This window comes from Simochromis diagramma, unplaced genomic scaffold, assembly GCF_900408965.1.
Source record: "Simochromis diagramma unplaced genomic scaffold, fSimDia1.1 OVJJ01000802.1, whole genome shotgun sequence".
Lineage (NCBI taxonomy): Eukaryota > Metazoa > Chordata > Actinopteri > Cichliformes > Cichlidae > Simochromis > Simochromis diagramma.
The window spans coordinates 19,868,020-19,886,477 of NW_024387492.1; the positions used below are offsets into that span (position 1 = coordinate 19,868,020).

General features: G+C 39.8%; 1 protein-coding gene across 2 annotated transcripts in view; it reads right to left on the bottom strand.

Moving 5' to 3' along the window:
* The window catches only part of msra (methionine sulfoxide reductase A), a 55,817-nt gene that overhangs the window by 34,018 nt on the left and 3,341 nt on the right, over positions 1–18,458 (bottom strand). Inside the window, exon 1 of one of the 2 annotated variants that reach the window (XM_040017367.1) lies at positions 17,607–17,945. The exons of the other annotated variant lie outside the window; for it this stretch is intronic. Coding sequence (XP_039873301.1) covers positions 17,607–17,772 — 166 coding nt within the window. The 5' untranslated portion in view covers positions 17,773–17,945. Of the gene's footprint in view, positions 1–17,606; positions 17,946–18,458 lie in introns of those variants that run through there. 2 annotated transcript variants of the gene reach the window in all.

Here is an 18,458-nt window from a genome sequence, read left to right on the forward strand (position 1 = left end):
TCGGGGAATTTCTTTCCAAACATACAGCACAATTTCAATAAAAAACATGCTTTTAACAAGACTGCACCACCAAAATACACAAGATGTAGTACACACACACACACACACACACACTGAGTGACCCACTTAGACAGTGGCGAACAGATCTACATAATTTCATAGCAGCTGCATTCACTCCAATCAGCACAGAGCCAGAGGTGCACAAGGACCCATTTGAGGCCACCCAGCCACCTGGCTGGGCTAACACACATTAGCATTAGCATGCTGGAGGCTGCATGTGTGTGTGTGTGTGTACAGATGGCTTGCTGTACAATGCTGTGGGGGAGGGAAATGGATTAAATTAAATGTGATGATGGAGGAGAATGAGAATAAACGTAACATCTGGATCCCCCCTTCTTACACCCTCCCCCGTTTTCACAAAAACACGCAAACATACATGCACACACACACACACAGACACACACACAGTCTTCACGCGTGATCGCATAATTGACATGAGGGGCAGCATGCCTATAGACAAAAGCAGCCAGATGGACTGCCAACCAATCAGCAATGCGTGCGCACACACATCAGAAAATGATTTTTGATTATCAGTTTTTACATTTTGCACTTGGTGTTCTCAGATTTTTTTTTTTTTTTCATTTTGTACAAACACAAAAAGACACACTTTATCACAGTCTGAGCGAATGAGTCGTCCTTGTTTGTCTGATTACATGAGCAGCTTTTCATCCTGTGTCAGCCCGACAAAAATCTTCAGACACTTTCTCATCTTCCTCTGGATTCTGGGGGAGGAAGGTTTGGAGCTGCAGCCATCTCCTGCCCTGACTGGGAGTTTGGAAATGACTGCACCTCCTTGCCTTTACTCCCTTTACAATCCTACTGTTAGATTAGTATCCCATTGCACAATATCCCTGTTGTTCCTAATGTCCAACTGTGCACAACATTTGCAATTGATACAAGCTGAAAAAGCTGCTGTGTGTACAGTGACATAATTATTTGTTCAAATGTTTAAATATGATGTAAAGTGAATGTATAATAAAGAATAAAGCGAATAAACTATTTTTTTGGATATTTTCTATGTATTTCACAAATCAAATCCAAATTGATCCGATTGAATTACCAACCTTAGAATACTGACAAAAAAAAGAAATTTCTAAATTTGAATGGTTGACTATAATATATATATAGTCAAGCAATCTTATAGATTTTCTTGCATATATCCACATTTCTATCCTCTGCTATAGCCACAAGCTGTGGGTAATGACTGCAAGCATCAGCCTGCAGATGCAAGTGGTGAAAATGAGCTTTCTCTGAAGGGTGCCTCGGCTCAGAAAGGATGAGGCGCACAGTCAGTTGGGAAGGGCTCAGAGTAGAACTGCTAAGGTAATTATTAGAGGTGGTTCAGGCTTCTGAATAAGATGCCGCCTTGGTGAGGTGTTTCAGACATGAACAACTGGAAGGAGAGCCCAGGACACTCAGCTGACCTGGGACTGCCTCATTTTCCTCACAGAAGACCTGAAGGTGGTATCTGGGGAGAGGGAGGACTGGGCATGTCTGCGTTGACTTCAACCTCCACCACCCCTAACCCAGATGAGGAGCAGAAAATGAATAAATGGATAGATGGATATCAGGATGGCTCAGAATGGCTCTTTGGGTGTGCCTACAAAATTATATTACACTACAGTGAAGGCAGCAAGACTGTGTTATATTATCTTCACTAATATCTGTATATTTTTTTCTCATTATTGGAAAAATGGATGCTATGCCCGACTTAATAAAAGCCCAATTATCAAAACTGCTTAAAAAATAATTTCCCTTTGGCTCTCACTAAAACCTTTTTGGAAGATGTGTAAATTCCCACTGTGAAGGAAAAACCCTAAATATACAGCATTTTGCCCTGCAGGAACCCAAACGTTGTCTGTTGGCTAATCCACAGTGTAATCCAGTGTGCTGATACTGGGTGCCTTCTTCTGTCTTAATTGGACAGATGCTGAGAGATTTTTCATCTGAGATGCCCCAGTTTCCAGACACCGGAAAACTGGATTTAAACTCTAGAATAAACGCTGGTAACGGAATGATTTTTGGCACAAAACCAAGGGATTTGAAAGTCATAAAAATCATCACAAATGAAGCTTTAATCCAAAAAGCATCAACCTTCAACAACCTGCAAATCCCTGTGATTTCAAATGGAAATTTAAGATCCTGCACCTTAATACTGGTACACATTCAGCATCCCCTTTCCTCCTCCTCCCACATTATCCTCTCTATGTGTGTGTGTGTGTGTGTGTGTGTGTGTGTGTGTGTGTGTGTGTGTGTGTGTGTGTGTGTGTGTGTGTGTGTGTGTGTGAGAGAGAGAGTGTTAGTAATGGCTGCCTTCAGGGACCAGCAAAGGCATGTTCATTACTGGCTACACACAAGCACACACAGATACACGCGTGCGTGTGTGTATCTAACACAGACACACACACCAAGACACTGAAAGATAAACAATTTAAATGTAAATGTCAGTGGGAAAGACAATAAATCCAGACAGAATACTAATGAGAGTAAAAGCTCACTGTGTGTGTGTGTGTGTGTGTGTGTGTGTGTGTGTGTGTGTGTGTGTGTGTGTGTGTGTGTGTGTGTGTGTGTGTGTGTGTGTTTGCGTGTTATAGAAAAAGAAAGATAAAGAAAAAACAAAGCTCTGAAATGTAAACACCTTTCTTAGTAACAGCTGTTGCAAACACACACGCACACACACACACACACACACACACACAATCACACATGCACCAGCCCATTTGTTTCTTGAAAGATTTGAACAAGAGCAGATAATAATGTGTACCAATAAGTTTGCAGGATATATTTAAACTCTGTTATTTATTATAAAATTGCACTACAGCTTTTATAATTTCATTGCACAATATTTGTTGTTTGGCCTGAGCTCTGCAAAAGGACTGACTTGAGTTTTCACAAAATCGGTGCAGCAATTCTGCTCATTTTAAAAAATGTATTCTGCAGTGACAAATCAATTGCACACTGCTATTTAAGCTGCTTTTTTCCACACATTTCCCAGGCAGGGCTGATTTTTAATGCTCACAAAGTTCATGTTTTAGTTCAAATGACACCCAGATACAGTAACTGCGCACACTTCAAAGTATTTTTGAAATTATGCTCACTGGTTTGCTTTCCTGCTTCTGCATGCTGCACTTCAGAACCTGAAACAAAGCCCCACACCCTACAATTTCCATCAATCCTTACCAATAAAAATAGAGCCAAGTTGCCACCAAGTTCGTCAACAAATTCCTGTTTTTTCATGCCAAAAATATATCCATTCAACTCAGATTGACTTCATATTTTTCCTCTCTTCATCTTTGCCCCACTTACAGTAGATCCAAGCCACAAATGGGACCTGTCTCCTAGTTTCAAATCCACTGGTACCGACCATCCAAGAAGTTTGTGCTTCAGTTCTCATGGGTGAAGTTGTAGCATTGCATATGTCTGTTACCAAACACTAATTAGCAGATGTGTGTCTGTGTATCTATTCAGATTAGTCAGCTAAGAAAGACGGCTATTGTTAGCTGATAAATTATCACTCCATTGTCTCATCCAAATATGTTAATATCTGGCTCAAAAAACTAATATGATAGCAGTCAAAACACAGAGGCTTCAAAATGAGGTTACAGTGGCTACACCCACCTTATATATGTAGAATCTTTAGAAATATAAAGTACCAATAGAGTAACTACATCAGTTAGTCTATGGTTTTTAATTAAAATAATTCAGGAACCATAGTTACCCTACAATACCTGCTCTGAAGCCTTTAAAAATATTTATTATTTCTTTCAATGTAACCTTTATGGTCTTGTAAGTTTAGAGCTTTACCACGGCATTTATAATACCGCAATTTATGTTTAAGATATTAATGTGTATAATATTCCCAGTCCCACACAATAATACAAATCATTTGACATGCCAGAATTAAATTCCTCTTCTACTTAGTGCCAGCCGTGCCATTTCAATTCCAGATTTAATATGAAATCATCTCAGAATGCAACAGCGCGAAAAACAAATGAAAAGGAATGAAATCTGGATTGTCCCCCCAACAATGTCCTTTCTAAACTTACAGGATTGCGGGGACACTCAAAGTGAAACATGCTTTCTGATTTAATTGTTTGTGCTGTAGACTGTTTAGAGATGAAGTGTTAAAAACTAAGGCAAGGGACATTCCCCCCTGTTTCCCCCAGCCAATCGCACCCTGGGCGTATCTGTCGGGACTGAAAAAGAAAACATAATAAGGAACTGCCTTAAGCGTGCATTATTTGTAATGGCTATCAGAGGGCAAGAAAACGTATGGTCCTATGGAAGCCTACAGACTGACCTCAGCAAAGACTTTCCTGCTGGGTTTATGGTCACAGTCAGTAATTTCATACTGAAACACTGAATTCATTTTAATTTTTTCTCAATGTAAGCATCAAAAAGGAGGATTATCCCAGATATGTTCATTGGCTAACCACTTCTGACTGACCAGTCTGACCGCTTGTCACATTCAGTTTCACAAGACCAGGACAGTGATGGCTTCAAAACGAGACTTCAAAAACTAGTGGGTGACCTCACAATGGCAATTTTCATACCGTTACTGGAATCAGTATACTGGTGTGTATAATCACAGGTGCGTGCACCAAGGAAGAGCTCATCAATGCTGTGGTGCCCAAATATGTGTTCATGTATTGCATTTAAAAAGTCAAGCAACAAGCAGTAGCAGACATATTATGGGACTAAAAACACACAGACTATTTTCATTCTCATGCTTGCCTGACTTTGCGCGCTGATTTAAAGAAGACAAAACAGACTGCAGATTGTTTCTGCTCCGCATCTTGTTTCTGTGTTTATTAAAGACAGTTTCTGACTGTTTGCACTAATTTTCTTTTATTTAGTGGTAAAGAGCAGCGAAAGAGGTTAGAAAGCACTTCAGGGCCCTTCACATCAGAGACCCACTTCATTTTAGGTTTTGTGTGTGTGTGTGTGTGTGTGTGTGTGTGTGTGTGTGTGTGTGTGTGTGTGTGTGTGTGTGACTAACCAGCCTGCCTCCCGGTCTCTTCTCCCGCTCCCTAAATCCTGTCACAATAATAAGCCTGATCTCAGGACAGGCGTTTATCCATGGTGACATCTGTGGCACACACGTTCACACTCTCCATTAGTGCTGCTCTATTTCAGCTCAGGCCTACGTGTGTGTGTGTGAGTGAAGGCAGCCAGAATCAGCCAATCAGCACTCAGTACATTCCAGTTTATCTCCATGGCCTTTCATCACGCCCTTCATCGCTTTTTAATTTTCTGTAGTGCAGCCACAGATAACAAAAGAGAAACTGATAAAATAAGAAAGAAAAGAGTTAAATAAACCGATCAGCACTGAATTTATTGTTGTGTAATGAGGCTATACTGCGTCATTAAAAGATAGTCACCTCAATCCTATGAATCTGCATGATTTCCATCAGCCTATTCTGTAGAAAATGATGTGACTTTCAATAAATTTCTGCCGATCCGAGATAAACGAGAGGAGAAAATCTCTTACGTCACCCTGCACACAGAGCTGACAAAGTGCTGAGTCAGGCTCTTGCGTCATTGTCTTATATTTTGTAGCTATTTCATCTCCCTTTTTCCTTTACTTGGTTTTCTTTCACTGTTCATCAGCAGCACAATAAAAACCATTATGCTTGCAGGAAGAGCAAACTCCATGTAAACTGAAAGGATTAAAACTTTCCTTGTGTTAATTGAAAGCACGGGAAAAATTAAGATGCAAAATAACACCCAACAAACTTGTCAGATGTTTGTTGGGTGCAAACTTTTTCCAATCAACCACTCAAATCTGTGAGAAACATCCAGTCAAACTTCCCAGACTTAAGACTAGTAGCAAACAACAAAGGAAAAAAACCTTCTGATCTATGAGATACAGACGTGGAGGTAAAATAGTTCAAGAAGATTCTTGACTCGATGCTGCCTAAAGCTGAGAAATTGAATTCTCTCAGGATCTTACTGAGGGATCCTGGGATGAAAAGGTGGAGCATGAGTTGGACTGGTTAAAAGAGCTATGCCAAAATCACAGTGTGGGTAACATAGCACAGTTCTCAATTTTAGTAGTTGCCATTAATGGTTAAACAAGCGGAAAGCAGTCAGTAAACAGTAAAGTGCCAAAAACTCTAATGGCCACTTGAGGCTGCCTCCAACAGAGAATCAATCCCAAATCACATGTTAAAATGTCCAAATTAACAGGAAAAACAAACATGTTTACAGCCTGATACAAAATAGTTTTGGTTTATAAGGGTAGTTTTACTCTTCATAGCAACCGAATGTTCTTTTAGAACTCGTCCATGTGAATGGTAGAGTTAGGGGCGTGGCTACTCTGACTAACAGGTATGCAGATGCAGGCAGCTGGAGCCAATCAGCATCTGCTGGGCCTCACCTCTGCTAATCCAAGTACATCAACTGGACCTTTGCCATGGAGCATGTAATTATCTGACAATTAATTTGAGTTTCCTATGTGTGCCTATCTACCGTATTTTTCGGACGCTAAGGCGCCCTGGATTATAAGGCGCACTGTCGATGAACGGGTCTGTTTTCATACATATGGCGCACCGGATTATAAGGCGCATTAAGCAAAACAAAACAGTCAGATAAGTCACACTTTACTCAACTCATTCTTCTTGCTTCCTCCACTTCGGTACCATTGATTCATTAATGCTGAATTCTCTCGTAGCTGCTCTATTCCCATGTTGTTGCAGTACATTAATGACTAACCTCGTATTGTGGATGGATTATCTCAGTTGTTCTCCTGGCTGAAGTTTTGGTCCGTTTACAGCATCCTGCCACGCGACTGCAATTGTTCCTAACCACTGGGAATCACGTTAACTTTTATCGAGTGGAAAAAAGTTAGCATTCATTCTCCAGCTTTACTGTGTTTATGTATACGTAGCACATCATTGTATTGCCCAGAGGTCGGCAACCTGCGGCTCCGGAGCCGCATGCAGCTCTTTAGTCCTTATAGTGCGGCTCCGCGTGGTTTGGGAAAATAAATTAGAAGTATTTAGCTGAAGTGTATTTTATTTATGTTAGTTCTTTTTTAACTTGTAGTTCTAAATTGGAAGATTGTTGTGATATTGAAATATAAAAATAAAATTATATTCTATTATTTTTTTCACTCAAAATAAGCGTCACACTCGCGGAAGCCGGTGTATCCACCGAAACGCTGTGCATTTATCGAGACTTTCAACCCCAGATAGGCCAATTATGGATCTTCGGATCCACATTATGTCAGCAGCTATTTTCAACCGTGAACTATGTTAAAAACAAACACCGCTCACGCCTCACAGATGACAGCTTACAGTCCTGGGTAAAGATGAAAGTGACTTTGTACAGCCCCGATTTGCAGACGCTGTGCGCAGAGGTTGAGGAGCAGAAGTCCCATTGTAAACACAGCAGACCCGACGATGTTTGCATGAACATGCTTTTCAGCATCTCTTTATTGACCACTTTTCACACACGGTTGCTGTACGCATACAGCCGGCTGTAGCTTTTCAGCTCACAGCCCGACACATACCAACACAACAGCATAGAGAGCACAGACGTAAAGGCAGCGAGGCGTGATTGCGGGTGTCGCTCAGGTGCGTCCGCCTCCCCTGCAGCGGCGCTGCAGACCATGCCAGGTCTGGTCAGGTAAAATACATATTTAGGCAGAATTTTGCAAATATCTATCTTTCTTTTTTTAGCAGCATAGTGCTTTTTTTCCAATTATTTTTTAAAAGTCAGGTCAAGGCTCCAAAAGCCCAAAGGCGATATAAGGGTGGCGGCTCACAACAGTTGTTGTTTGCTACATGGATCATTTTAGTTCAGCTGGGTGTCTTTCCTTTTGTTATATTTCAAACAAAGTTCAAAATGTGTTAAATACATAAATAAAATGTAATTTTCTCTGTAGCACTTCATGGATTTCATAAGCATCACACCTTAGTTGTTCACACAAAGCATAAAGGTAAAAAACAATATATACAGTGTTATCTTCATTTTAGATGTCAAAAAGTATTTGCGGCTCCCAGAGTTTTCTTTTGCATGGAAACCGGGTCCAAATGGCTCTTTGGGTGTTAAAGGCTGCTGACCCCTGAGCTTGCCCAACTTCAGTAACCCTGCAAAAGTACAAAAGTCACTGATGTTTGGTTTTCTGTCTTCATTTATGTTGGAAGTGGTGGCAGAGCTGTATGTTTTAATTTTATCACAAATCACTCAGTCAGAACATGCTATATCATGCTTAGGTAACTAGCGAAACTAGCGAGCTAACTTCCTGCTAACTTCTAACTCCATTAAATTTAATAAATCTACCTACGGCAGATGAATGGTATCTCAAAATAATGTGACGAGACATGGCCTTCACTGGATCCATCTACTGTCCGTGAAGCCTCATCAGAAATGGCCTCCGTGGAAGGGTGGCTGTTAAGAAGCCATTCTTAAGGAAAGGAAGAAAAGGCTGATGTGTGCCAAATTACACAAGTGGACAGATGTTTCAATGAATATCTGCATCAATGTCTGATTTTCTGCGCAAAATATAAAGAAATTAGGGGTAATTCAACACTTTAGACATTACTATATGTACAAAAATTCCCACATATGTTTGTGGTTCTACAGAAAAAGTCTAAAGATCACTAAAGTATGTCTTCTTCCATTTTAACCTGTCTGAAGAGTGTCTATGCAAAATGTCATAGTAGAAACGTCCAATTACTGCAGTTATTAGCATTTGCCTTCTTTTTTGTATTTCCTCCAAAATTACTTTTCTCTTTAAAAATGCTGCTGTTTAAGAAATGATTAGTATCTATATCAGTAAAATTGTAGCTAGAAATATTGATATCGTATCAAATTGAAAAAAAATTGGTATCGCCCATCTCCATGAAGAACCCCGCCTCCTCCCCCCTGGAGCTCCCGACTTGACAGTGATAAATGAAGCACTGCAGCTAATGTCTAGCTTGGGGAGATTGGTGAGTCTACACACACACACACACACACACACACACACACACACACACACACACACACACAGAGAAAAGATTGCTTCTACTGCACTGCAATTAAATCTACAAAGTAACCTCCCCCCACCCTCGCCTCCTCTGATTGCCTGGTTTCTTCATCTTCCTCCTGCTCCCCCTTCCTTGCATCCTCTCTTTACCTCTCCCTCCTTCGCCCATCTCTCTTTCCATTTATTTCTCCCTGCTAAAGGATTTCTCTCTCCCAATCTATCCGAGCCCCTCAATCAGCTGCTCTGATTGCCGTCATCATTTTTTATTACCGCCCATCATTACAAGCATCAGCGTTACCGTTATTGTTCTGCGGCTCGCAGACATACTGGACATGACAAGGAACCTGTACACTCACTTATTTTTAACACAAGGTTGTTGGAGTCCCCTGTGTATAATGGGGAAATATTACATTTTAGAGGGTAGAGTTTCCCCAGAAGATTATGTAGGCATTGAATTTGTCACGGTCCCAGGTTACAGTGTTGTGTTTATTGAGTTTTGGGTTCCTGTTTTGATTTGTTACTCATTCTTCTCTTTCTAATGTTCTCATTTTCTGGGTTCCTATGTGTCTTGCCTCTCTCTGTCTTCTCTGTGTGTCTGCTTGTTTATCCGCATGTGCTCTCCCATGTCTGTCGTCTTTATTAGTGTTGATCTTCATGCATCAGTTTAGTTTTTTCTCTACGTGACTTCCTGTCTTGTTTTTCTGGGCCTCGCTCTAGTTTCACGTCCTGTTATTTCATTCAGTCGGGATTACCTGCTCCACAATTCTTAATTTTATTTGTGTTTGTTTGCCTTTACCTCGTACTGATGCTAGCTGTGTTCTATGGTTTAGTAAGCCCCCATGTATATAATATAGATTGTATAGTGTTTTCCCTGCATCCTGTGTAAAGCCATCTGATTATGTTCTCTTTTCTCCTGGTTACTTCTGCTACTGGTGTCCCATTTCTGGGATTTTGGTTACAAGTTTCCCTTCTGAAGTTTAACACTGCTATCAGCTTTTTGTTCGTTTTGTCTGGATGAGTTCTCAATTCCCCCAAACCCAAGAGAACCAGCAATAAAGCAAATGTTTCGCTTGAAAAATTACAAATCAAGCTTCATATGGAGCAAATTTTCAAACCTGATGTGCAAATTAAAAATATCACAAGCTGATCTGATGTATCGATATCAAAAGTACAGCAATCCAAATTCTGACACTTTCTTTGTTGTATTTTTCTTTTATTTCAGGTGCTTAAAATGCTGCTTTCCTTTATTAACCAATGTTTCATTTATTACTTTAGTTATTTTATTACCATTAATAAATATTCAGGTTTTAACCAACATTTAACGGGGCTCGGCAATTAATTTAATTCTCATTTCAATTACTAATTTGCCTTCTTTATTAAAACAAGATAATGGAGGGAAAAAATAATTATTATGCTGCATTTTGATTTGGAATAATTCCTTCATTTCACCTTTCAGCACATCTTTTTTTTTCTTTTCTTTTACTGCTCCAAAAAGGTCGGCACTGACTCTCCACTGGACTGTGGCAGGTTTGGCTCAGTTCAGATTTATTTATGTGGTTCGTTTTTTTAGTTGATTTGTATTTAAAATTAAACGGCATCCACTAAATGAAAATGATGTCTTATAAATCCACCACTTTTTCCAAAGTCTGAGTGACTGCGTTAAAATAACGTTTGGTTAGAAATGTTTGATTAATGCCATAATACCCTTATTACAGGGAGTGCAGAATTATTAGGAATTATTAGGCAAATGAGTATTTTGTCCACATCATCCTCTTCATGCATGTTGTCTTACTCCAAGCTGTATAGGCTCGAAAGCCTACTACCAATTAAGCATATTAGGTGATGTGCATCTCTGTAATGAGAAGGGGTGTGGTCTAATGACATCAACACGCTATATCAGGTCTGCATAATTATTAGGCAACGTCCTTTCCTTTGGCAAAATGGGTCAAAAGAAGGACTTGACAGGCTCAGAAAAGTCAAAAATAGTGAGATATCTTGCAGAGGGATGCAGCAGTCTCAAAATTGCAAAGCTTCTGAAGCGTGATCATCGAACAATCAAGTGTTTCATTCAAAATAGTCAACAGGGTCGCATGAAGCGTGTGGAAAAACCAAGGCGCAAAATAACTGCCCATGAACTGAGAAAAGTCAAGCGTGCAGCTGCCAAGATGCCACTTGCCACCAGTTTGGCCATATTTCAGAGCTGCAACATCACTGGAGTGCCCAAAAGCACAAGGTGTGCAATACTCAGAGACATGGCCAAGGTAAGAAAGGCTGAAAGACGACCACCACTGAACAAGACACACAAGCTGAAACGTCAAGACTGGGCCAAGAAATATCTCAAGACTGATTTTTCTAAGGTTTTATGGACTGATGAAATGAGAGTGAGTCTTGATGGGCCAGATGGATGGGCCCGTGGCTGGATTGGTAAAGGGCAGAGAGCTCCAGTCCGACTCAGACGCCAGCAAGGTGGAGGTGGAGTACTGGTTTGGGCTGGTATCATCAAAGATGAGCTTGTGGGGCCTTTTCGGGTTGAGGATGGAGTCAAGCTCAACTCCCAGTCCTACTGCCAGTTTCTGGAAGACACCTTCTTCAAGCAGTGGTACAGGAAGAAGTCTGCATCCTTCAAGAAAAACATGATTTTCATGCAGGACAATGCTCCATCACACGCGTCCAAGTACTCCACAGCGTGGCTGGCAAGAAAGGGTATAAAAGAAGAAAAACTAATGACATGGCCTCCTTGTTCACCTGATCTGAACCCCATTGAGAACCTGTGGTCCATCATCAAATGTGAGATTTACAAGGAGGGAAAACAGTACACCTCTCTGAACAGTGTCTGGGAGGCTGTGGTTGCTGCTGCACGCAATGTTGATGGTGAACAGATCAGAACACTGACAGAACCCATGGATGGCAGGCTTTTGAGTGTCCTTGCAAAGAAAGGTGGCTATATTGGTCGCTGATTTGTTTTGTTTTGTTTTTGAATGTCAGAAATGTATATTTGTGAATGTGGAGATGTTATATTGGTTTCACTGGTAAAAATAAATAATTGAAATGGGTATATATTTGTTTTTTGTTAAGTTGCCTAATAATTATGCACAGTAATAGTCACCTGCACACACAGATATCCCCTTAAAATAGCTAAAACTAAAAACAAACTAAAAACTACTTCCAAAAACATTCAGCTTTGATATTAATGAGTTTTTTGGGTTCATTGAGAACATGGTTGTTGTTCAATAATAACATTATTCCTCAAAAATACAACTTGCCTAATAATTCTGCACTCCCTGTATTTGAATAACTGCAGGGTTTCTGTTAAAGTGGTCACCATAAATGTTTATGGTTTATAATGTGACAGTTATTCAGTTCAATTAAGTTAATTTGCATTAATTTTTTTTCTTTAATTGCAACACCATAAACTAGAAATGGTCATCGGAAGTTTCTCTATTCGAGGTTCAAAAACAGTTAAAACTTCACATCTGTCACTGTAGGACAAAACAAGCATGTCCATCTTTACATATATGGATCAAAAGTGGTAACGTAATTGTAAAAAAAAAGAGTTTAATGCTGTTAATTGCACAAAATTAAATGTATGTGGTATATGCCAAACACACAACTCAGTCAGCCCCAGCAAAACAATTTCTACACCTGAAGGTCTGTTTTCTGTTTTGCACTAATCTTCTTCTTCTTCTAGCCTCTGAATCAGTGGATTGACAGCTATGAGTGTAGTTAGAGTGGGGGTGTGGGTTAATAAGCCTCCACAGGGCTCATATATGCGCGTGTGCACCTTCCTGACGGTTCGACTCGATCGATCGCTCAGAGCCATTAGTCTAGAGACAGTGTATGGTGCAGGGAAACTTGACGCACTTTGCACTGGTGGAGTGCTTAGTCTTTTCCAGACATCTTTATGTCATAGTAATGGCTCTTTGCATTCATACATGCTTTAACTACATGCTTTGGAGAATTTTGACTGCTGGATAGAGCAATAATACTAACATGTAGCACACAAAATTAGGCTGTAAATTATACTTTTTACTACAAGATGTAAAAAAGCTTGATTTAAATCAATACATTTATGATATACAGATATAGCCTGACACAAGCCTGAATTGGATAAACAAAATAAGATGGATGGATGCTGATGATGATGATGTAGTGCATACATATTTTATCTTATAAAAAGTTATTTTATTTAATACTAAAACTATTCCTACACTACTGTAAGTACAGGCTGGGTTAAAGCTTTAGTATATCTTCATTTACTGATAAAAGATTGGTGTGTCTACTGCACAAAGGGGGATGTTTTGGGGGTGGCTAGGATGGGAATGAGGGGCAGCTCAGGTTGAGCAGTTTAGAGACAAAGTTAGAGAGGCATGGCTGAGATGGTTTGGACATGTGCAGAGGAGGAATAGTGGATACGTTGGACAAGGATGCTGAACATGGAGTTGTCAGGCAGGAGAAAAGAGGAAGACCTCGAGGGAGGTTCACAGATGTAGTGAAAGAAGACGTGCAGTGTGTTGGTGTGACGGAGGAGGATGCTAGGGACAGGGTGAGACAGAGGCAGATGTGCTGCTGTGGCAGCCCCAGAATAAACAGCTGAAAGAAGAAGAAGAAGAAGATTTATTCGTAAACATAAGCTGCCGTGGTGATCCACAAACAAAATTTTAATGGAAATGGTTACTGTAAGAGGCATCTTCTTAGCTACATCTATATCTGCATCTTATATCAGTGTAAGGCCAAAAACATATGACATGAAAAAAATCCCGGATAACTAACAGTGTGCAAAGCTAAACAGAGTTCTAGTCTCACAACAAGCCGACATCAGCTCATGATTTCTACATATGGTCATCTGTTACAACATCAAGTTGAGTCAAGTTGAGTCAAATTGAATCAAATTGAATCGATTTGTTTTTATATCAGCACATAAACCAACAGCAGGTGTTAGCCAAAGTGTTGTGCAGCTAAAAAACTAAAAGAATAATTAAATAATAAGGAACATTTTTAAAAAATGCTGGGATGGGAAAACCACAAATAAAACAACATAATAACTCTAGGTTAAAAGTCAAAGATGGGTGTCTATTCTACAAATATACCATTCCCACAGAGCGCAGGAGTACTATTCACAAACTCCTCAGCAGGCTTCCATAACTTGGAAAATCAGAAGAAAATGGGCTTTTATGGGGGTGGGTCTTAAAGAGACGAGAGGCAGAATGGCCTGTTTATGACAGACAATGAAATTATAGGCTGGATAAAAGGGCAGTAAAAGTCTTTTTTTTTAAATCCTACAACAATAAACAAGCAAATGAGCAATAAAAACTGACAGTGATACATTTTTACAACATTTCAACTATCTTTTGTTTTAAAGATAAAAAAGACAAAAGACATTACTAAACTATAAATACAGGTACTCACAATGCCAGCAAACGCTAACTTGTGTCAAATGAGGGGCTGCATTCGGCTCACAGAGAGTGGTGTGAAGAAACAAATTTACAAACGTGATATCTGCTATTCAAAGCCTCATTAGCACAATATCACATCAGACATTTACATCACACTCAAAAAAAATCCCTGGAAACATTTGCTGTCAGAATTATTATTATAGCAAGTTGCAATAATAATTATTTACACCTACAAGCACACCTGGTAATTAAAAGACATCGACACACCAGCTGCTGTGTGTCTGAACACATCTGCATTAATCTGACATTAAATTCTTCATTAGTCTTTTTGTTACTATTTTCCATCTGTGTGTAGGTGGCGAGAGCGGAGCTAAGACATCTGAGATGAGTCAGGTAGGAGTAGTAATGTCCAGATAACACCATTAAAAAATATTTAGCTCTAGACTTCTGACCCCAAACACGAACATCCCAGTAGGGATTCGCTTTTTGGACAACATATTGCAGGGCTAAGGTTACTAGTGAAGGTAGAGCAGATAAAGAGCGGATAAACTGAAAAAGTTGAGGAAAAGTTAATTAAAATAAATGCAAATATCAACTAGATTGATTAACCTCTAGACACTAGCTGTAAAGAAAAAACAAAGCCAATGCAGTGCCAAACAGTGCAGTTCCTCAAACGGCCTCATGGGCCTGTCTAAAACTCCCACATTAAAACGCTTCATAACTTCACAGCATTAAAAAGCATGTTTACAGACTGGTACAAAAATGTTTTGGTCTCTATGAATAATTTTCCCCCTTCATAAAAACTGTACAGGCTTCCTTTTGATTTATTAATTTTTTGAGGGATCTTATTGATCTAGGCTCCAAAAACTTGGCTTCAGGCAAAACTCCAATGTTTTCCATGTTTTATATGAAAGTATATGTACCTTTATAGTAGAAAGGTACATATACCTTTCTACTATAAAGGTACATATACCTTTCTACTATAAAGATACATATACCTTTCTACTATAAAGGTACATATACCTTTCTACTATAAAGGTACATATACCTTTCTACTTAAAAAAAATATCTGGCAGTCCCCCCGCCAGATATTTTTTTTAAGTACATGGATCTTATGTATGTTTAAGAATTGTTTGGTGTTTATCATAAATGTTGTGTTCAGCGTGTAAGAATTTCAAATCATACGTGTGGTCAAAGTTTGGAAATATTCACAAATGTGCATGCTACTATGACAATTACAGTTAAATGTTGCTATTATATGTAGACAAGTTGTTTGTTTCAGTCGGAGCTAACAGCTCTGGCCTCTATGGACAGTATCCCCAACAACTCTCATTCACTCATCAGCCTAATAATTTCTCAGTTATAACCCAATGAGCATATCTGGGATAATCCTCCTTTCTAAATCTAAAGTTGTGTCCATGCTGGATGCAATTTGCTCGTTGCACATCACTTTGAAACTGATGGCTGGTGGATTTTCCAAGCACTGGGCCATGTCAATCACAGGTACCCTTCACTCTCATTGGAAGTCATTTAAATCCCTTACCTGGAAGTTTAGAAAAGTTCATCTAAGATTCCTGCCTTCATAATGTTAAAAGTGGTTATGCCACCCATAGTCACTCAAAGTCGCAGGATACCCTTGAATTTCTGTCATCTCTGGTTGTCACATTGCTGCAATGTTCTGCTTTAGAATGTCAAAATTCTAATTTAAGGTGCTGGCATGTTGGCTTTATTTTCTATGGGTCCAGATCATTCAGTTAGTTTATGGGGAATGGAATTTCCCTGTTTTTCTGTCTGTGTTGATCATGCACAGGTATGGCTGCTAACTGAGCTTCCTGATAAATGAGCACTTTCATTGGGATTTCTTAAATTATAAATTATTAAACCGTTTTATTTATCTGCAAGTATTTTATTTGCCAAGTGCATTGCGACAAATGAATAACTGATCAGCATAATAAGCTGCCTCTTAGGCAAGTTTTCCGTGGATGAACTCTACTTCCACGGTCATTGACTGCAGCTGTGAGCTCGGTGTAGCAGCACATAAATGAACCAGTTCTGGGCAGCTGGATGACGAACGCTAGCTGAAGTCCAAAATGGTGAAACTGGAGAACTTCCAACACTGCAGGATGAGACTGTCTCTGTGGACTGCCCCAAGAGCTAGCAAGCCAGCAAAACAACTGATGGGAAATGAAACATGGCGTGGCGGGAAGCACTGGGTAAGCAAGTTAGGAACAGTTAAACTTTCAAAATAAGAGCGAGGGGATTGCCAAATTTGTCATTTGTAAATCAAACACAGATGGTGCCATTCTTTCTAAGGGAGAAAGAAAAAATGCAAAATACACCTGTAGGGCCACACCTTTCAAAGTCTGTATGTAGATGAATGCAGATTAATGTGCAGATTTTACATTATTATATACATCTAAAACTAGGCAGATTTAAATAGCTGCAATTGGTAACTGTATTAATTGAGACCCATCTTTCTAAAGAAAATACCTGCAACCATCACTTTTTCTGGCCCTTTATGCTGAACCTTAGAAAGTCTGAGAGTTTAGGTGAAACAAACCACTAGTTAAAAACGACAAAGGAAATTTCTGAAAACTTAAAAATCATTATAAATTATTTCAGTCAAGGTTTAAGCTAACATTCCAAACAGTCCCAGGCTCCAGCTCGACTAATGTCACAATTTGATACTTTTCTTAGTCCTCTTTCATAATAAAGCAAACATCTTTGACTTTTGACTTTTTAAAGTATTCTTGAAAAAAAAGGTTTCCATGACTTTTATCACTATTGCACTTTTGAACAAAGTCCCATAAGTATTCAAGTACTTATTTGAACCCATTATTTCTGATCCTACTACTAGGCACACCTGGTCAGACATGTTAACATGATTAAAAATAAAGTTATAGTCCTACTTAACATTGTAAATACATAGTTCTGTGTAAAGTCTGATTGGATTCACTGTTAACCATGCAAAAGCCAACCAAAAGATCTTGGTGGGTATTTTGGTCTTTTTCTTAGGCTTCTGGCCCTGTTTTGCCTGCTTTGTTTCCTCAAGCTTGATCATCAAACACATACCTGGCTGCTCTTTGTGTCTCTACTCCCTTAAGCATGAAACCTCTTCCCCCAAACAATTACTATTGGTCTATGAAGTTTCAAAGCCCAAAAAGCATTGATACACAAACCTCTTGCGCTGCGCACAGATGGCCTTCCTCTGGCTACTATGAGAGTCTCTGAAGTCCAGTATCCGGCCTTGTCCAGTTCACAGATGCTGTTTAGCGCTCCAAGAAATACGAATGCTTTATAAACTACTTTTTTAGCATTAAAATCACAGGTCGACTTTTTGCACATTGTAGTCACGCTACACTTTGTCTCCAAAACCTAATCGCGTCCAATTGGTCCAATGCGGAATTTCGTTTAAATAGAGAAAAGGGCTTGTTTGTTTCTGATTTCCATTGACCTCAAAGACGCTTCAGTCCGTTGAAAATACTTTTTCTCTCCCGTCTTTTTGAAGCCGATGCAAAGCTTGTCCCCATCCACCACCACCACCACCTTCACCACCACCATGCCTGGACGTTTCTTGATTTCCTCTGGCGCTGCATCTCTGAGCCAGACAGACAAAGGAAGGGAAGTCCTGCCAAGTCTCTCGACTGCAGGCATGGCTTTTTCCTTTCCTCTCTGCTCCCTCGCTCTTTCTTCGGCTCTCTCTCGATTGTGGCAGTGTTCCCGAGGAGCCTTGGCGATGCTCCAGCATGTCTGCCACTCCGTCTGAACCTTCCCATCCTACCCTCCATCCCGATCGTCCTTTCGCTGTGGACCCCCGCCCCGCTAACCCCTCCACTCCCACATCCTCCTTCCCCAGTCCAACCCCCTCCAGCCTAACCAAAACATTAAACACACTCCAAAAAACAAAACAAAAATTTACATTCAACTCATTTATAATCAGTCAAATATTTGATTCCGCATCTTTTTCTTTCTCTTCAACCCTTAAACCAAAACTCACTCAATATTCCGAAAAACTGTTGTCGCCCAACAAC